Genomic DNA, 20,867 nt, shown 5'->3' with positions numbered 1-20,867 from the left:
TATTCTTATTTTATCCTTTTTTATAAATATGTATTCTGAGCAGCAAAAAGAACACCACCAAAACACGATATCATACAGCTTTTTTTCCTGTGAATTTCATTTAGGGCCTTGTTCCTTTAAAAACCGAAACGCCGAGGCCCCAGATGAAGACCGTAACAACTGTCCCTAGCGGCGGGCGAGTCAGTTACACGAAGTGCGAAGCAGCGCAACCATCTAACGGCGAATACCAGAGGTAGGCGACTGTAACTCTACCTGTGCTTTATTGCAATTTAACGTCACAATGTGAGCATTTTATTTTGCATTTATGGAATGAACAAATCTTCAGCAATTACTCATCTCTAAAGATTTCGATCGTCCTCCAACTAGCGGTGTAATAATGCTTTTGTTACTGTCACGTAAAAAAAATATTAAATAATTTTCACGCGTACGTTCAGTGTTTTCCTTTCTGAAACAGAAAAATGATTGCTTTTGGAATGATACTTTTCTTCCGTTTTCTCTCATCACAGTAATTCGCATCGAGGAACTGAAATGGCAAATCTTCATTTTCTTTTATTCCTGAAAGTGTGCGCTTTGGCGGAGGTTGCTGCTCGAAACGATGGTATGTCTTTACTGTGTTAAAGAGGAATCCTTCTCTGTTCTCTGACCTGTGTGATGAATTACTTTGCATTATGTTGTACTTCTGTTGATGTCCTATAAAAATGTGCTTGAACACATTCAGACTTAACTGTCGTTGGCGTGCTTTACTTGCAGCTCTCTTAGTCACCCCTTTTCTGCTTGTGTATGATTTTCATGCAGACAGAGTTTGTGTCTTGTATTAGAAGCAGCTGTTGTAGCGTCTGCCAGCTTCTTGTACTAAGTGATGAAGCTACTTCAGGACCGTGAAGACAGTGTGAAAATTTTGGCATTCACTGCTCACTGTTTCCTATAAGGATATTGTGCATTGTCTACCCCACCCCCACAGCATCCATACTTACTATAACAATTCTTGGAAATTGACCAAAGTTCCAATCGGTGTTTAGTTTTTTTGTAATCCCCGGTCCGGTTTTATTACACAGAACGGATGTAGTTAACGCCTCAACGGAGAGGTCTACCACGTGGTCCTTACATTAAATTAAATCCTAAAATGCTTAATAGGGAGTTGGGAACAAAAGTACAAGTAAAATTGAATGTTATAAAACGAAATATGTTGAAAAAGGTAGAAGACACGAGGGAAAGAAATGCAGAATAGCTCTAGGAGAAATCAGTGATTGCCAGTAAAGTTTTAATGATTATTATTCACAAGGCTGTGACAATTACTAACTCTGTTTAGCATGATTTCTTTAAAATGATAAATCAATTTTTCTTTTCACCATGACTGTAAAACAGTGATGTACTAAAAGCCTTTTTTTAATTGCTGATATACAACATCCAAATACCCTTACATAAAAATATCAATGCATCATTAAAATGTAAGAAAACAAAATAAAAAAATATATAAAAAGTATCTAAACCCGTTGCTTGGTTTTTCCCATGCTTAAACGCACCGCATGTTAATTTCACAAATAATAGGCCCACAAGTGCTGTGAATGGTAAACAAGAAAGATAATTAATTTTGTGCTGAAACCTTGTGTCTCAATGGAAAAATAATCTAAAACATCTAGATGGTTTGGCTTACGAGCTTGAAAATTAGACTAGTTTCACTTTTTCTTTTACCGCATTAAAACAACTTTCATAAATTGCGCCACACCAAACATAAATCGTCTATAAGACTCTCGTTAGATGTGCAATGAAATAGCGTCTAGCCAATCACGATCCGAACGTCATAGACGGGGGCGGGTCTGAGGCTTCGCACTCTGGAGCGCGGGTATAACCTTCACGTGGTAGTGGAAAAATGAACCTTTGTGGTGCGGCATGCATCGACTCCACGGTGGAAAAACAACATAAGAGCCCAAGTCCCAGTCATTCTGCATATGGAAGCAGAACCACTGGGGGGAAATTCATCGTGCTTTAAAACATGAAGTATTTATCTTACACAACATATGCCTTTGTTTTTTTTTTAAAGTACCGACATTGATTATATTGATAAGAATACCCCGTCTTGTTATAACCTTTCTGAAATCGGCAGGTTTAGATCCTGAAGTGCCAGTGACTAACATATGCCATTTGTGTGCGTGGCAGTGGTAAACCATTTATTTTATTGTTAATTATACACACAATTCTGGCATCTGCCCTCCCTCTGGTGCAAGTGCCTGGGAAGAGCCATAATTAAACAGCACAATGTCACCCAAGCATCTCAGCAAAAGCAGGGTTGTGAAGGTGACCTGTTTGCTGTCTTATTCATCTGTTTCCTATAACAGGTTTTTAAGGTGCCTGAATATCTGTGATATCTGAGACCGTGCAGCAATTCAGGGCCCAGTGAGATTTTAAAACCTGTGATTACTGTCTGCTGTTGACTGCAGACTGGTTTAATCCTCCTGGTTTGTTGCTCTATTGGCTCTGGGATTAAATCAAGGCAGGGAGGTCCCACCTCCCCAGTGCAGTTTTCAGAACTTATTTCTCCCATCACTGAACATTTAGCGTCTGCTTGGGTGACATGGGCATCTAGAGATGCTGAGGATCAGTGATGTGAAAGTAAAATTGAATCCCTCCTTTTAAAGCTGGTGGGAATATGCAGCCCTGCAGGCGAAGCTCATCACCAAGGGTTTGCGTGAAATGCTGCACAGATTTCGGTCTGTCATTGACAAATCTTTCATTTCTGATGCTTTGTGAGTGTGGTTTTCTGTCAATGCAACGGCGATGTCCATCATATGGTTGAGCCATGATAACCACACCTGGTGGAACAATCTAAAGGTTTATGATTCGATTTAGCAGGGTCTTTAAATAGTGTACATTCTTCATTATCGGATGCCATCTCTGGTCCCCTTGGGCACCCTGTACTGGACAAGCGGATGACACATATGAACGGAAATCTAAAGCAAATGATAAAAACCTGGCACTACATTTAGTAAGACTGCTAGGTTTTTTTAATGTCTGTCGGCTTATGATGAATTTGTCATTAAGCAAACATCCTCCTCCTAAACTTCTCATCCTGCATGCCAAAGATGAAAAGCGAAGATAAGACGTCTCCCTCTTTTTCTGTCAGACGATAATCAGTGCACAATTAAAATCTCCGTAACGCTGAAGGCGGCTTGACGTGTTGTAAGGGCCTGACCCAAGGCCTGGCAGAAACAGACACCCCTGCTTTTTCGCCCCCAAGCCTCCCGCCTGCCCTTTCTTCAGAGCTGCCCACACCTCACCCACCAGACCCATTGGCTACTTGCTTGGCAACACAGCTGAGTGGCATGAGCAGATACAGTCACACTGCTTCCCACCAGAGTGAAAGCAGAAGGCCAGCTGTGCCCTGCCATAGGCCAGTGGTACCTGGCTTGGGCTCCCACCAATGGTACGCAGCTCAGGCTGCCACTCCGGGAACCATTCTCGTGTTTTATGAGAGCCCCTCAAATCCTAATGGCCTTCTCACGCAGCCTTTGTAAACAGGCATTCTGCAGCATGCTATTCTGTAAAATATAGTTCCACTCTGAGGGAACAAAGTTTAAAACTTTCATAAAATCTGCACCTTAAAGTCTGTGATTCTGTGTTGGAGAAGATGTTGGAAGATGGATGGATGGAGGCACTTAAAAGATGTATCTCGTGATTTTTTTTTCCAGGTTGAAGGAACAGTGTTTGCTCTGAACATTTCTAGCAGATGTTGTTATTTCTGCAGGCGAGTTTTTATCAGTAGCATGTTGGCTCAGATCAGGGCTGTCGGCCCACCCTGCAAATCAATGGTCTTACTAGGACACGCCCCTTTGGTTAAGGAGCCAGAAGCATGTCGCCATGACAAAGTGTCATGTGACTTACTGGGAACATAAATGCGCTTGGTTGCCGTGGTGCCGAAGTGCACCTCGAGGCTGTTGTCAGCTAGCCATGGGACCCAGCTGGTCCGTGAGCGCCACCAGCTGGCTATTTGGCGGCGGTGGGGTTGATTCTGGGAAAAAATACATTATGTATTCACCCTGTCAAAGGCCTTTGTTCTGTTCCTTCACTTGGTCTGATGATGCATTGGTTATGTGGATTGGGACTCCCCAATTCTATTTCTGTTTCCTGTTTGGAGCAGCTCGAAACTCCATGTTTCCCGTGAGGTGGAGGTGTCTGCTTGGCTTGCGTCGCGTCTACAGTGTGTCGACTGTGCATTCCAGCGGCGCTGAATATGCTATCACACGTTCCCCCTGTCTCTGGAAAGGAGACCAGAGGAAGTATGAAAAAAAAACCCGCAATCTTTAACTCCAAAGAGGGGAACGGACTGCTAGTTGTGTCAAAAAGCTAGAAAAGTAAAACAAGGACTGATCAGTCATGTTTACAAAGTTGCCAGGTTTGACGTGCCAAAGTTCCTATCACCGCTGGATTCCTTGTTTGCGTTAAACTAATGACTAGTCTTTGGTTAGACATGGGCAAATCAGCTGTTACCAGAGTGAGATCGTCACCCCAGGATCAAGAGCAGAATTGAGTATATCTTTTCGGGGAAATTAGGAGCTAAAAATAGAGCGAACCACATTTCCTGGTGGGGGGGGGGCAGGAGGGGGGTGGTGCTAGTAATGCAGCTCTTCAGTTTGGAAGAAATAAATATTTTGTGGTTCTATACACTGATGACAAAGCGTATGATGGGGAGGGGGAAGGGGGTTAGTACACATCTGCCAGTCCCCTTTCAGTCTGCAGTGGAAAATTCCACGTAGCACAAGAAATGGAAAACTGTGGGTGAAATCCAAGTACACTACCACCATTTTCCTGAAGGGGGCACTGGCACAAATCCAGATAATTTAAGTGCATCTACATGGTGTTCTTGCGAATTAGTATAGCAAAGGAGTCCAATTGGGAATGCCGTCACAGGGTCTCGTTTCCCTCCATTTCCAGGACGCTGGAATGTTCTGCCAGTGATACGTGGCTCCATATTCCAGGTTCAGGGTTGATTTTAGCACAAGCAGACAGACACTACAGGTCCAGCTCTGTAGATCCTGGAAACACACCCATGGCAGTAGGCTGTAAGTCCCAGATATTTTCCCCCTTTTTGGATCACTGTGACTTATCAAAAATGTGGCTGGCATCCCAATGATTCCTAGTGGTAGTGTGGAAATTCAGAACCTTTGGACTCAAACTCAGGGAGTCTCTCTCCTTCCTCTAATGACAAACGCAGGTGTGTTTCTAGCTGATTTATATTGCAGCTTTGTCTGAAACCACAGTCAGAGGTGGGATTTGTTTTCTACAGGAAAAAGCCAGGGAACTCATTTTTGACCAATTTACTGTGTGTTTCATTTTTAGAATGAACCATTTTAAGCATTATGTACTTTTTACAATAGTCTCTTATAGATCATAATTTCAAAATGAACCACAAAAAATAAACCAAAAAACAATGATGGTATTCATGGATGAATCACTTATTGTTACACTCACTTCCTGTTTTGCCTTGAGCAGTTCTGGAAAGTTCTAACAGCAGGCTGTTGTCACACCAAGGTTCTGGGATAACTGAGCAGTACCATCACAATGAGGTCACACTGGAAGAGGAGTACTATACCCCCCAGCTTGACTATAAAGGTACGTAAGGAGTGTTCGCTTTTGCTCTTTCTCTCTCCTTCACATACCGTTAACAGGAGAACCTTAGCGGAATTATGACCCGAGGAGTTGTATCGGTATGAGGATCCATGGCCTGGACTGCTGTTAACAGGTGGTTGAGAGAGTTGTCTGTCCCTCGCCCCCCCCATGACAGAGCCACGGTGGTGCCACCCCCTGAGCCTTAGGAACGGAGAGGTCACCTGCTTCTCCCCCCGTGGGGGCTACTACCGCAGCACTCTGGGCACCCGCTGCGAGCTGACCTGCGATCGCGGCTTCCGGCTGCTGGGCCGTTCGTCCGTGCAGTGCATGCCAAACCGCCGCTGGTCGGGGACTGCGCACTGCCGCCGTAAGTGGGCCCGCCCGAGCGGGTTGTGTGTGGTTTCCATGGTTACCGCGAACGTCCCAGCGAAAGCTAATGGGTGATGACGCCCAGCAGCATCCCATAATGATAACAGAGAGGATTAAAAACACTAACATAAAATAAAGAAATTTGATTCATTTGGCTTCAGGCGGTTTTGTGTTTGTAGTGTTTCCAGAACCAGCACAGTATCTTCTCTTCCCAGGTAAGTGGGAGAGTATAAGCTCCACCCACTGGTGCCACTCATTTAAATAAACTCTTCCTGTTGCCATGACAACCCCGCAGAGGTGCGTTGCCGTGTGCTGCCGCTGATCTTTCATGGCACCTACAGCTGCACCGACAGCGTGCTGGTGAACTCCAGGTGCAGCTACATCTGCAACCCCGGCTACCATCTGGAGGGCGACCACACCCGTATTTGCCTGGAGGGGGGACAGTGGAGCAGCAGGGAGCCCACCTGTACAGGTGACGATTGCCTCGAGGCCTGGGCCGTGATCCTGAGCAGGCAGGGAGATGCTGAAAGATGCAGGCTGCACATGAACTCCTTTTGTTTACAGCACGCTGAGTATGGTCATCTGAGCCTCAGTCACTGTGACCTAGAACACTTCAGGCCGCCCCCACCCCCATCTTGGGATGGGGCCTTGTTGCTATGGCCCAGATCTTTCCAAGGAGCATTTCACAATCTTCAAAGTTAACAGAGCTATTCTCAGAAAGAAGGTGTACATGTAACTGATCCAAATGCAGCTCCCAACCAGCTGCCTAAAGAAGAGAATATGCCACTAAACTGTCTCTCTATAGATCGGGACCCACCGAAAATCCAGTGCCCCCTGTCACGGGTGCGAGTTGCTGAGCAAGGCAAGCTGACTGCAAAGGTGTCCTGGGATGCCCCCGTTGTCAAGGATACCGCTGACGTCTCTGCAGTAGAGTATGGGATCTGTTGCCTGTTTGCGGGGAAAGGATATTCCCTTTCATTTCTGTGGGGGCGGAGGGTCGCTAACATGGTCTTTGTTTCTGCTACCGCAGAGTGATACTTGTGGGTCCAAATTCGGGTTCCCATTTTGAGGAGGGGGTGCACGTTATCCAGTACAAAGCTTACGACCAGGCCAGGAACAAAGCCTCCTGCAAATTCATCGTTCGAGTGGAGGGTAGGACATCGGGGGGGGGGGGGGGTGATTTTGGACAGGGGGGGAGGTAATTATTTCTATTTCTACTTTGACAAGAGGAGGAGAAGCTTCCTTGCCATTGTGTGGTTGGGGGGGGGGTGTAGCAGTGTGGAAAAGCTTACACTGCAAATATGCAGTGTGGGACAGTGGTGCTGTGACAGAGACAGGGGCAAAACAACAGGCGTCACTGTGTCTGTACTCTGCCCTCCCCCAGTGAGGAGATGTCCCGCCCTTGTGGCCCCACTGCACGGACGCCTCACCTGCTCTGCCGACGGGGATAACTACGGGACGGAGTGCGAGTACCACTGTGGGGCTGGCTACGAGAGGCAGGGCCCCGCCCTGCGCACGTGTCTGTCTGACTGCAGCTGGTCTGGGGAGGCGCCGATGTGCGTGCGTGAGTACCCCCCATGCACTGGCATGCACAGGCTCCCTGGTCGCCACTGCATACAGTGAAATATACAGAGCTGAGCGTGGCCTGTGTTTGCAGAACTGCCCATCATCACAACGGATGTCAGGACTGCCGCCGCCCTGCTGGACCAGTTCTACCTGAAGAGGAACCTACTCGTCGTTTCGTCTCCCAGCAGTACTGACCAGTACTATGGCCTCCAGAAGCTGATGCTGGAGGTACGTCCACTACCCCACAATGAAGGGACCAGCTCGGAGATACTTTGACCGGATGTGTTCATTCTGGGTCCTGGAGGGTGGCACGTTGGTTCCAGTCCCCCCTTCACCCCCCCCCCCACCTACACACACCAGACACTGCCCCCTCCAGGACCATGACGACACCTCCCAGCTTCTGACCATAAAACTCAGGTTTTGGTGGCTGGTACCCCCACAGAAAGCGGAGTGTGGACTGGACATGAGGGAGGTGACCGTCATCGAGCTGGTGGGACGGGCCCCACATGCCGTGGGCTACCTGAAGGGTCGGCCCCTCCAGCCTGAAGTGATCAGAGGTCTCCGGTAAGAGTGGCTGCACTGTTGGGCGCCGGAGCTCACATCACACCTGGCTTTCCTGGGGAGACACTGACCTGTCATTTTGACCCTGGCAGGCAGAACCTGAGAATCTCCAGGACGTACTTCTCCATGGTGCTCCTGGACAAGCGGGGCGTGGACCGTGAGCGTTTAGTTGACCCCACCTCCTCAGATGAGCTCTACTCCCTCATCGACATGTACCTGCTGAATGAAGAACAGCGCCACCAACTGGACGAGTACAGGGACTTGTGTGACTGAGCTACCAGTTGCTACAGGAAGGTGGCTTTATGTACTAGGCTGCCCTCTGGTGGCTGACTTTGGACCACATGTTCAAGGAACTCCCTAGGGGTCGGGACAGGCTTTTTGCTTAGTGACGCTGGTCTAGAATCTACTGAAACTTACACAATACTTCCTTTGTCGGTCTCCCCCCAGTGGGCAGAACTAACAGTGCAATAGGTGTGTCAGTTAGTCCACTGTGTGTCCGGATGTTAAAGTCCAGCGATTTGCATCAAGTAGAAATTAGTAATATTATTAACAGATATGTACACAAGCAGAGTGCCAGGGATGAGATGGCAGGACTCTCTAGATGCCCTGACTTATAAGTGGACAGGCACTGGCCCTGAAGTTAAATATACTTATTTATTAAGACAACAATTTGATATATCGGCATACAACTACCTTCCAATCCCTTGGTAATTGGTTGTTTTCTATGTATATTGAATAAAAATCAATTTTTTTTTAATATAAACAAAAATACATCTGTGACCTGACAGCCAAAGGGAGAAACATCTAACGTTTGAAGGTAACAGTCCAAAGTGCTTTTGCTATGGAAAGATGAACATTGCAGCTGCTCGTCCGTCACCCTCCGAAGCTGATGACATTACGGAAGTCACAGACCCCCCAGGGCTGTCCGGCACGGAGACGCAGAGGAGCCCATCTCAGCAAAGCTCTGCAGACGCCGACCACCCCACCCCCCCGCCATACTGCGAGCAAAAACTCCAGAAAAGATGCATCTGTCTTTCTAAAGATTAAAATTAATAATAGCATTATTGTTAATGCTAACAAATTTTTAAATGCGTAACAATAAGTTCTTTGGCAGAATAAACTTGTGATTGTGCATTAAAGTTAAAGCCCTTGATTAGGTCCTTCTATTCCACAGGTAGAGGATAAAGAAATTGCAGAGTCACTATTGCTAACCCACAGAATTACAGCTACAGGCCCCTGTCCCTCTGAATTGTGGGACTCCCGCTCCCATCCCCTGAAATCACATGCTTTATTGCAGACGGAGGTGGTGGTGGTGGGGGGGGGGTTAAGCAAAATTTGGTTAAAAGCGTATGGACAGCTTCTGTTCCATTCTGGCATCTTCATTTGATGTTGCCCATGGAGGAGCGCAATGGGAGGGTGCCCTCTGCCCACGAGCCAGGGTACTGCATCATCTTCCTCCAAAGGCAGGCCTCATCCTCTGTGTAATCCACTGAGACTTCCTGCATGGCACCTGCGGCAAAAAGGTGGTCATATACAGTATGGCCCCGCCCCTTTCCTGACTCCTCCCTTCTTATGGCACAGCCATCAGCACCCCAGTATGACTATCATACCTAGGGTGCCTGATGTTCTTATCTGGCTCGAGACACTGCTGGGATTTGTTGCCAGTCAAACCATTAAATTTTTAATTGTTAATTAATGAGCCCAGTTTAATGTAGGTAACCATATACTCTGGTTTCTCTATGATTCTGGGACCTGCAGAGGATCATGGGATTGCAGGAACAGGATTTCACACGCTGATGTAGATTATTATTTTCAAGCATCTTAGGTATGTGCTTAAAGTGTGGCGTGAACAGTCAAACTTCGTACCCTTGGCATGTGCTCACCTGGTCCTGAACTCAGAAGGACACCTCCCAGGAAGTCGTTACTGGACATGGCCTCCCGGTCCCACACAGTCAGCTCCAGACACATGCCTTGCAGCTGCTCTAAGCTCAGGCCCTTGTACACAAAGGTGTGATCATAGTGTGGGTTGAGGGTTTTCTTCACCACGGGTGTCTTCCTCTTTGTGGCCTTCGTCTTGTCCGGCAGCAGGTACCTGAATGCATGGAACAATTTGATAATTTATTGCACGGGTGGCATCCTAATTTATGAAATTTCCTCACGACTAAATATTCCATGGTCAACTGTTAGTTGTATTATAACAAAGTGAAAGCAATTGGGAACAACAGCAACTCAGCCATAAAGTGGTAGGCCACGTAAAATCAGAGAGCGGGGACAACGCATGCTGAGGTGCACAGTGTGCAGAGTCGCCAGCTGTCTGCAGAATCAATAGCTACAGACCTGCAAACTCCCTGTAGCCTTCAGATTAGCTCAAGAACACTGCATAGAGAATTTCATGGAATGGGTTTCCATGGCCGAGCAGCTGCATCCAAGCCTTACATCACCATGTGCAATGCAGTAGTGTAAAGCACGCCACCACTGGACTGACGCTAGAGCAGTGGAGACATGTTCTCTGGAGTGACAAATCACGCTTCTCTGTCTGGCAATCCGATGGATGACTCTGGGTTTGCCGGTTGCCAGGAGAACGGTACTTGCCTGACTGCATTGTGCCAAGTGTAAAGTTTGGTGGAGGGGAGATTATGGTGTGGGGTTGGTTTTGCAAGGGTTGGGCTGGACCCTTAATTCCAGTGAAAGGAACTCATAATGCTGCAACATTCAAAGCCATTTTGGACAATTTCATGCTCTTTTTCAGCTTCAACTATGTGGGTACAATTTGGGGATGGCCCCTTCCTGTTCCAACATGACTGCACACCAGTGTACAAACCAAGGTCCATAAGGACATGGATGAGCGAGTCTGGTGTGGAGGAACTTGACGTGCCTGCACAGAGTCCTGACCTCAACCCTATAGAACACCTTTGGGATGAATTAGAGCAGAGACAGCAAGCCAGGCCTTCTCGTCCAACGTCAGTGCCTGACCTCACACATGCTCTCCTGGAAGAATGGTCAAAAACTCCCATAAACACTCCTAAACCTTGTGGACAGCCTTCCCAGAAGAGTTGAAGCTGTTATAGCTGCAAAGGGCGGGCCAACTCCATATTAAAGCCTATGCATTAAGAATGGGATGTCATTAAAGTTCATGTGTGTGTAAAGGCAGGTGTCCCAATACTTTTGGCAATATAGTGTAAGATGGCTGCCCTCTCACCCTTTCACAAAGGAGTCAGAGATGCCTCCCTTTTTCATGGCAGTTAGGTTTTTGGCCTCCTTGATCAGGACATGAAGCTCTCCACCTTCATCCTTGGTCTTCTTCTTCTTCTTGTCCTTACCTTGGGAAATAGAAAGCTTGTTGGGAGGACATCAACATTAATGACACATGAAGGCCAAGGCTGTGTGACTCGCTTCTGTGGACGGACCTTTGGCGGTGTCTGAGGACACCTCGCCTGCGGCAACAAACTTCAGGGAAATCATCAGTTCCCCCTTGTACTGGGCGAAAGCAGACTGTGATGTGGCAGAGACCTGCAGCAGATGGGGGCCAGAACACCGGGGGTTAAGGAGCTGATCCGTTTCGGCATCCCAGGTGCGCGAGTGCGGCTTACCTTCGGTCGAAGCGGCACACACTCCTCGTGGCTGGAGTTCAGGTCCCTGCAATCCAGTGGCAACTCCACCTCCCCCAAGAAGGCGTTGCGGCCAAAGCGGTCATGGTGCCAAACAGACAACTGGAGAGACCGTGTGACCAGCTGGGAACGACTGATGGAGTACTGGGGCACAGCAGAAGAAGAGAGCGAAACAGAGGAAGGAGAAGAATGGTAGGAGGTTCACTTCTGGTGATCCCAGTATGTCATCTGCTCTCCACACAGACCAACGTATCTGGTAATCATTTACACTGGCTCTAGTGGTTATTTAAACGGGTTTCGTGTTTCTTAAACTGCTGTCCTACCTGGTGTTTACGCTGGATTAATAAAGGGCAGGTACAGAATCAATATTTGCCTGTCATTCAGGCGCCCAGGACAGAAATTCTTCTCATCTTAAATGTCAACATTCCAGCTAATTGTCTCATGAAGGTTGACGAGGTAGCTGCAGGTGGACGAGTCTGGCAATTAGCGGAGAGCGAACTATAGCTTTGGCCGGTACCTTCAGGGTCTCGTTGTAAATGGGGTTGACCGTGTTGCTCTTGACGGTGGTCTTCTTCTTGCTCTGCCGGGACTTGTCTGGGAGCAGGTAGCATTTTACATACCTATGGAACAACATGGAGTCTGTACAGTGGACAAAACCAAACTGAAGGAGAGGAGACCTGAGAGAAATTCTCAAATTCTCAATACCGCTTTACCTATTATTATTATTTTATTATTTATATATCTCATCTAACCACGCATGGTGTGTGTGATGGGTCGGCACCCCATCATGGATTGTTCCCTGCCCTGCACCCATAGCCTGTGGAATAGGCTCCAGACCCCCTATGACCCTGAATATGGTAGGCAGTTACAGAAAATGGATGGATGGATCTTCGAATCACTTCTCACACAGCCGGATTTCCTGCTTAGCCGGATAACTTGTTGGATTTTAGGCCAGGATTGCAGGGGGCCTGGAGCCTATCCAGGCAGCACAGGGCACAAGACGGGTTTGTACCAGGGATGTGGTGCCAGTCCATTGCAGGGGACCATCATACTTGATGGACAATTGAAAGGCACCAGTTAGCTACTGTAAAGTTTATACCAAGGAGACAGCATTTCTGAAGAACAGCATGTCTAAAACCATACACTACATGATTACATACATTATGATATACTTCATTTAGTTGTATAGTTCAATATTTACATAAAATGTACCTTGTTCAATTATTCACTTAATCTGAAATGGCTTCTGGTCACACTCACGGGTTACAGCGATGTTTGGCAGCGTTTCCATAAGCCAGGCTGCGGCACTCCTTAATGAGGATGGACAGGGTCTGCGAGCGGTCGTCGTAATGGAGGGAGAATATGATGTCTCCACTGACGTCGACCGTGTCGTAGTCTCCTGCCTCGCTGTACACGCTCATCAGACTGCCCATCGTGCTCTGGGGGAAAAAATCACAGCCAATCCACAGGCCCTGGGATACTCACATGACCCTCAATGACCAATAAAGGGCAGGCTTTCATAACATTGTAATTTCACGCAGGGATTTCGCACAGATGCTGGGTGGGTGGACACACCTTGCTTCGAAGGCTGTACGTGCTTCTGCCTGCATTCTTCCTGTGGATCTCAACCAGGCTGTCAATGTCCTCATCCTCCTCTTCCTCCTGAATTGGAGATGTCACAACGGGCCAAGACGTACCCTCAAGTTTGTCTAAAGCAAATTGAAAATAAGGATCGCCCCCCCCCAGCACTCACCTGCATGTTGAGCCCTGGCACGGACTTGCTCCGATCTCTCATGGAGCCCTCGTCTATCTCTGACCCCGCCTCACGCAGGTCCAGCACTGAGGTGGGCCAGTTACTCTCTGGGAGGAACCCGAAAGGAAGGAAGTACAGATGACAGCTCAGCATGTCACTTCCTCTCCCCACACTTACCAAGCGGTCAAGGTCTCCCTCACTGCAGGCTCCAGTGTCTCACCCCCAGGCTTCTGGACTCGTTTGGTACTCCTCTTGAACAGCTTATCTTCTTCAGACACTGTTGGTACTGGGCAGGGTGTTACTGACTGAAAAAAAGCAGGTTATGGTTGGGAGGGGTGTGAACAGTGAGCTTTGGGTGGTATGGCCTGCATACAGGCATGGTCGTCTCACCGGGTCCAGGTCCGAAGTGCTACTGGAGGAGTTGCCCGGCTTGATGGGGGCATCCAAGACTGACTTGCTAGATCCAGCGGGACTGGAGCGCCCCATTGATCCTCCATCCGCAGGCACAGCCTCATTCCTGTAGGGCGGCGACAGGGGGTCATGGGAAACTGAAGCCAGAGTATCCACATCCTGCTCGCTGACAGGGTATTCCGGACCTGCTGCGCCCTCCCACCTCAGCCTCACCTGGACAGGACCGGAGTCCCATGGGAGGATTCAGTCCCGGTTCGGCTGCTGCTCAGACTGGCCTTCTCCACAGACTCAGTGTCACTGCGCTGCTGTTGATCTGGAGCTGGTCCATCAGGGGGCTGCGACCCATCCGACAGAGAGCTGAAGTCCACAGAGAGGAGGATGTGAACCCAAACCCAACGGGCTTCCATCTTCTAAAATAAAATGTGGCCATTCCCTTCACAGCACTTGGACGGTGTGTCATTTACTACAGGTGTAACAGTAGAGCGAGGGGCCATGGAGCTGGGTTAGTGGCCCAGTGCCAGGTGCCTCACTGCTCAGAAAGGAGGACAGTCTGCACACCATTCATCACCACTTCTTCAAAGGAGTCCGAACTCAGTTCTGTGACAGAGCTTATTTTCCTTAAACGTTTGTCCGACCTCCTACACTCTCACATTTTCCCGCCCAGCAAACAGCAGTGATGAATATGATTCTGCTTAAACATGCCTAACAGATTGCTGTACACACCAATGGTCTCCAGAAAGGAAGCATCTACAGTTTCTGATAAATCCTTTATTTGCCATTTGCACAAGTACACAAGTACAGATACACTGGAATTTTTCTCTTTGCCTCGCGTGAACATAGCTTGGGGCTCACAGTGCAAGGTCAGTTTACGTGTGGTGGCTCCTGGAGGCTAAAGCGCCTTGCTCAAGGGCCCGTGGACATGGGAATTTTCTGCAGAGGCCGGGCTTGACCTGGTGACCTTCTGATCGTGGGCACGGAGGGGCTAAACTCGCTGCCCAATCACTGCCCCCCGCCTGTACACACCTACGTTTGCTGAATGCACCACGAGTTCCCCCCCCCCTTCTTTCAGAACAGCCAATTAACCTGGACGCACACTGGTTTGGCAATTTTTAAGTTTTGTAAACATCTGTCCACTTGGTGTAAAGTCCTATTTACTTTTGCCAGATGTGCCGCCAGGATGGTAGTTCGCCGAATCTCTGCCGGTCAGCCAACCATAGCGCTGTTACTAATTTTAGCCAATACAGGTAAAAGGCTTTTACACGGGGAGTCTGGGACCATGTTGGCCAAACACTGGGCGGCTCTCACCTCGTGTCGAGGCCCAGCTGGTCCTTCAGCCTGGGCCGAGGGATCGGCGAGGGCCTGCCGGCGGGATTCATCTCCACGTTCTGCAGGAGCATTGCCCCCACGGTGTCGCGCTTCTTCACTGAAACGCAGTGGGCTAGCCGTTAGCAGGTAGCGGCAAGCTAATGGCTTACCAGCCGATAGGCATCACGCCCGGCAGGAAGAGTTTATTATCGCTGTGAAACGTGCATCCTTTCGGAGCTTATCAGGCTAATTCTCCTCCTGCAGGAAGTGGCTGGGGGCAGCTTCCTGTTCTCACCCTGGGGCCGCTTCCTGAGGGAGACTCTGACCATGTCATGCCCAGGGGAGTCCAGGAAGCGGTTCACCCTCTGGTCATAGAACCAGTCTCCAGTGGTCTTCTTAAGGTCTCTGGAAAAAACAAGCACAGCGAGATAGTAAACAGAGAGGAAAACGCTTCCTTGTCAAACGGCGAGACCCCCCAGGAGGTGCACTCACGCCTCCTTGGCACACACACTGCACGCCCATGACCCGTCGGGCCGGCTGGAGCGGCAGGCGCTGCACACGCGATGGTTGCAGCCCGAGCATTGGCTGGCACCGACAGACAGACGCCCCAGAGCTGCCTGGCAACGGCCACAACTGCGCTCGCTGTAGCTGCCGCTGCTGCGCTTGGCACCTCGCCGGCGGATGTCCAAGAGCTCCGCCTTCAGCCGTCTGCGGGGGTGGGGCGACAAGGAAGAGTCACAGGAGCATTTGACGCGGGGTTGGAGAAGACAGGCCAGTTCGGCTGGGGAATGCTCTCAGGAGGAGGTAATTAGGGGAGGAAAATATTGGGCTGGGTGACCGGAGGGGGGGAGGCGGGGTCACCTCACACGCTGCTCCTCAGCTTTCCTCAGCTCCTCATCCCGCTGGAGCACCTCGAGGATCAGCTCGCGCTCCGAGTCCGTCAAGAACGCTACGTTGACCTCCAGCTGCTGCAGCATCCTGGCTCCTGGCCAAGAGAGCGGGGTCCTGTTCAGCAGCCGAAAAGCTGCTCCTGAACTCACGTCAGCAGCACAAATAACGTGAAATATGGACTGGAAAATTTTCAAAATATTTTTCCAGTCAGACTAGAATGAAAATCACAACGGTAAACTGTTGTGTATGTTTATACAGCAGAGAGATTTGCTGCAGTGACACCAGTACCAGACTGTAGGGCTCCTCTAGACTGGCAGCACGCCAAAAGGGAAATGGAAAGTTCTGGGGTCCAAAGTGTCCAGCCACAGCCTGTCAGGTTTATAAATATAAATCAAACATGATGAGGTCCTGTATGCTCATCCCGAGAGGGAATGTCACCCACGTTCCCAGTATAGGAGCCTTTGATTTATGTCGGCCTATAATAAGAATGCCTGAACAGGTTATGAAGTTTATTTATTCTGTTCTACATTTAACTTGAGTTTATAATGGAATTTAGCATGCATGTCTTATTTATTATTTAGTGTGCATTCATTATTGCTTCAGTGTGTCCCTGTACAGGAGAATCAGGAATAAAATCTATTTAAGACTGGGCGGTGACACAGACCAGGAGGAACAGACTGGTGCGAGTGTCATTGACCGTGTTTGTGACTGTGACCATGAACGTGTTTGTATTTGCACAACCAAACTGGAACTGTCGAACCTGTGAAACTTTGAGTGGACTAAGTTTAGTTTTGCAGTTTTATGTTCATTAAATTTTGTAAGTAAATTCAATAAGAGGAACCACAATTACATATTTTTATTTTCATTTAAACAGGTTGCATCCAACACCCAATGAAGTGGATAGAAAGGGAGATGTTTTAATGGGACATGGAAATGAAAGGATAAAAATACCCATTTTCACCACTACACCCAGCAATCCCAGTCCCCTTCACGGCTGAATCAGGTGGTGTTGTCGCAAGGACCATGGGGAGGTTCTTGGACTATATTGGAAAACTGCTGTATCAAGCTGAGCTCTAACTCTTCTAAGTGACAGAAAGCCTGAGCAGCGTTTGAGTTTCACTGGAGCAGGAAGGGCGGGTCTGCAGGGAGTCGTCGGCGAGAGTAAACACACTCAATGGGGTCATGGGCATGCAGCGTGACGGCTCAGCAAACCGCCACTGCTGACATCGTGCCGGAATCCCACTGTGAAATTGGGAGAAAATCGATTTAATTCTGTATCCAGTCCAGTGTGCCCTGATCTTCCCGGGATAAACTTTGAGGAACAGGCCAGGATGTGTGGATATGTCCTACTGACACACTGGTGAGTGATGCAGGCGGACTGAAGGTGATGTCAGGTGACTGAACGGCACTGGGCCGAGAGCCTAGCTTAGCTACCACGCAGATCCTAAGCAAGGGTTAAGAAAAAGCAAAGACCCCACTGGGTCAGAACGGTCAGTCTTTGGAATCAGACGGGTAGGAGATGAAATGAAGGGCAGCTCAGTTCGCCTGAAGTTCCCACCCTCTAAGGCACATAAAGGTCTGGGTGGACCAGGGCTGTGGTTAGGCCATTCATCAACATCTGACATGTCCTCCTAAATCCTGCGAGATCCCTCTGCCAGATCCCAACCTTTGGTCTACATAGGCTGCCCTGAGAATGAAGGATAGCCCCCCGAGGCATCGGACTGCCTGCCCACCCCCCTCAGAAATACACACAATCGCACACAACGCTGTGCTACAGCTGCCAGGAGGCTGCCCTCAGTATACATACAGTATTCACTCTTTAGACCGTTAGGAGGTGCACTTAGCTGGACCCATGGCTACCGTCCTAAGACACCACAAGACTTTGTAAAATAAGCACACATACATATGGGCATTTTTTCAGTCATGGTGCATGAAGGCTTCCACATGCATCTGGGTTGATTTTATTAAATTCCTGCCAAGGGCAGAAGGCATTATCTGTACAAGTGTCCACTGCCCAACAGGGCTGCAATATTAGACAGTAAGAGGAGTCCCAGTGTGTCCTTAATCTGCTTTCTTATTGAGGTGGACAAGTCCAACTTATACAAGAATAACACAAAATATACCATCAATTACACCATCTTATTGATCACTATTAATTATCATATACAAAGCATTTCACTGGAAGCACAGAAAGACATGGCTGTCATTAGTCAGACTTATTGACAAGAGACACCAAATTAATCAGAATCCTCAATTATATGCTACAAATTCTCTAGGCTTTATACTCCTATAATCAAGTGACTTATGCTGGCCAAAAGCAGACCGGGGAGTCACATTCCACTTTTATTCCACTTGCATACACAAACTACTATAATACTGTGTTTTAATACCAGGCTACCGTCTATAGCCTGAACCATCCATGAAGTACTGCTTCTGGGCTCTGGCTATAACTATTCTGACTGCAGCCACATTTTTAACCCTATCCTCTATATCAAGGTCCCCCCATTATTTTTCCCTGAGGGCAAAATTCCATTGGCAACACAAAGCCAGGGGCTACTGGAATCCCACCCAACGATAAAATTTGCCAACCAGTGGGCAGGGGGTCCCCAACAATAAGATCTGCCAACTGGGGGAGAACAGAAAATAATCGCGTGGCCCGGATTCAATTGTGTTTTGGACCAGACTGGAGTCTGCCAGTTAGTAGGGCTGGGCGGTTAATCAAATTTTAATCTCAATTACAGTTTTGGCTTCCAATGATTATAAAAACAAAATAATTGAGATAAAACGATGATCATGCCACATTTTGTTTCGCAGTGATGCTCCAGTTTTGTCTTGTGTAATACATGGAAATCCACTGTTAAAAAGACAAGTTTATTTTTTTTCCAATAAATAAAGTTCAATAAATATACCGCATTTCCAAAGCCAATGAGTAATGTTGTGATCTCAATATTGACCAAAATAATCGTGATTATGATTTCTGTCATATTCGTGCAGCCATAGCAGTCGGTAATCACTGCTCTAAATGGAAAGGTGACACAGCGCAACATCTCCCATGCCAGCCAAGTGCTACAGAAGCCAAAGGCCAGCCATGACATTAGAAGAGACAGGGTAACAGACTTTTGTGACTCCCTCTCCCCATCTGATCTGGACTGTGATGGGACAAGTGAATGGACGGACTTTTTTATGTCAGGGGAAAAGTTAAAGTGACAAGTAACCAGTGTGTGAGCTAATCTCTGTGAGTGTGACAGTACGCACAGCGATCACATTCTAAACTGCGTACGAGAAAGACGGACTGCCGATGAGGGTACAGAGTAACGGAAAGATGGAAACCAACAAGAACTTTGGAATGCCAAGTCAAATAAAACAGCGGTGCTCCCGACAGCTTCTCTGAACGATTAGACTGGAAAACGGATATTTCGTGAGACATCTCTAGAAATATAGAAATAACATTTAAAAATTACCACAAAATATAAAATCGGCCGGACGGTGGGGGGTAATCATGGAAATCACGCTGTAAATGCTTTCCCTGTCGTTTCCTTAGATTTCAAAACGATTAACTTGTTCAGACCTTTCCAGATTTGTGGAAAAAATGGACACTAATGAATTATCCAGGAACGAAATGGTCCCCTCCCAGACAAACAGCACATTCTGTCCAAAGTAATTATCTGATCAGCACAATGACCACCTCCTAGAGAAACATTACAATCCTTAATAATTTTCTACACGGGAAATTAGATCAAATAAAAAGTTTCCATAATTAAGATCCACCACCCACGATTCATACAGAATAGGTAAGTGGTCAGGCAAATAAAACACGTACAATCTAGGAAACGTGACGTCCGAATTAACGTATAATGCTGATGTCGGATTAACTTCGGCTGCAATACCAACCAGAACAGCACGTAGCCTATTAATGTGTAAGAAGGCACAGAGTAATGAAGCGCGGCATGGAGTAGCGCTACATAGAAGCAGGGATTCGGTGTGACTTACGCGGTTCGCACGGCGGAGTTGCGCTCCTTCTCCCGCTTCCTGCCCACTCTGAAGACCAGGAAAGCTGCCACTTATCGCGGAAGACCGGCAAACTTTTCCCCCTTTATTGTTGCCGCGGAACAGAGCGGAGCCCTATAGAGCCTCCCTACCACCTCCGCTTTTGCAAACAGGTGCAGCCCACACTTCCTCCCTTAATTCTATTTATGCCCAAAACCTCGCAGTTTTTATATACCGATCAACTGGCTTCCCCCCATTTCATTCGCCCAGTCGCACTTACCCCTGTAACAAAGTAAATTATTAACAGTATTAACGATGACAAGTGCTTATTTCGCCTCGAGTCTGAAGGCGCTGTTTACTGAACTTCTCCCTTTGAGACAAAGTAAAATATGAGATGTTCAAGGAACGCAGCAAAATGTCCGAGGTGCAGCTCACAAGCGCCGAAAACCACACAGCGGAATCGGCGTGATGATAAACCGTAAGTATCCGAAGACGTGCCCACAACTCTCTGATCCGGTCTGACTCTTTAACCGCTGAAGATCATCGGTCCTCCGCGAACGAGTTCATCGCGCGCCTCCCCGAAAAATACACAACGGTAAGGTTTAATAAAATGCCAGCGGTATTCTAAAGGCAACCAATTACAGCGAAGCATATTAACAGTCAAGCATTTTTATCTATGGACATTCAATTAAAAATCACGAATTTTGATAAATATATTTAAGATTGTTCGGTAATTTTTGAGGGAACAGGTATATTTCACACCTGTACATAAATTACACCTGACGATGGAAATTAGCAATTGTGTTAATTAT

General features: G+C 47.8%; 2 protein-coding genes across 3 annotated transcripts; one reads left to right on the top strand and one right to left on the bottom strand.

Annotated features, from left to right (window-relative positions):
* Positions 1 to 112: 112 nt before the first annotated feature.
* Positions 113 to 9,253, top strand: srpx2 (sushi-repeat containing protein X-linked 2). The gene is made up of 11 exons (XM_023797860.2): positions 113 to 232; positions 507 to 598; positions 5,527 to 5,607; positions 5,780 to 5,971; positions 6,269 to 6,445; positions 6,779 to 6,905; positions 7,004 to 7,125; positions 7,358 to 7,537; positions 7,631 to 7,767; positions 7,982 to 8,103; positions 8,193 to 9,253. Exons 1-11 carry the CDS (start codon positions 144 to 146, stop codon positions 8,371 to 8,373), a joined length of 1,500 nt encoding a protein of 499 aa, XP_023653628.1. The 5' UTR covers positions 113 to 143; the 3' UTR covers positions 8,374 to 9,253.
* sytl4 (synaptotagmin-like 4) lies at positions 8,736 to 20,759 on the bottom strand. Of its 2 annotated transcripts, none has more exons than XM_023797858.2 (17): positions 20,059 to 20,759; positions 16,039 to 16,162; positions 15,670 to 15,885; positions 15,473 to 15,582; positions 15,178 to 15,295; positions 14,086 to 14,229; positions 13,852 to 13,978; positions 13,682 to 13,766; positions 13,462 to 13,568; positions 13,284 to 13,370; positions 12,969 to 13,147; positions 12,226 to 12,328; positions 11,691 to 11,852; positions 11,508 to 11,610; positions 11,300 to 11,420; positions 9,984 to 10,192; positions 8,736 to 9,610 (listed from the first exon to the last, which is right to left on the bottom strand). In XM_023797858.2, exons 2-17 carry the CDS (start codon positions 16,152 to 16,154, stop codon positions 9,480 to 9,482), a joined length of 2,118 nt encoding a protein of 705 aa, XP_023653626.1. In that variant the 5' UTR covers positions 16,155 to 16,162; positions 20,059 to 20,759; the 3' UTR covers positions 8,736 to 9,479. The 2 variants fall into 2 exon arrangements, with proteins under 2 accessions (XP_023653626.1, XP_023653627.1); XM_023797859.2 differs by having other exon boundaries at positions 20,336 to 20,759.
* Between the last annotated feature and the right edge of the window lie 108 nt (positions 20,760 to 20,867).

This window comes from Paramormyrops kingsleyae, chromosome 10 (genome assembly GCF_048594095.1).
Source record: "Paramormyrops kingsleyae isolate MSU_618 chromosome 10, PKINGS_0.4, whole genome shotgun sequence".
NCBI classification, from domain to species: Eukaryota; Metazoa; Chordata; class Actinopteri; order Osteoglossiformes; family Mormyridae; genus Paramormyrops; species Paramormyrops kingsleyae.
The sequence above is the reverse complement of the archived record's forward strand: the minus strand, read 5'-3'. Positions and strand labels throughout refer to the sequence as shown.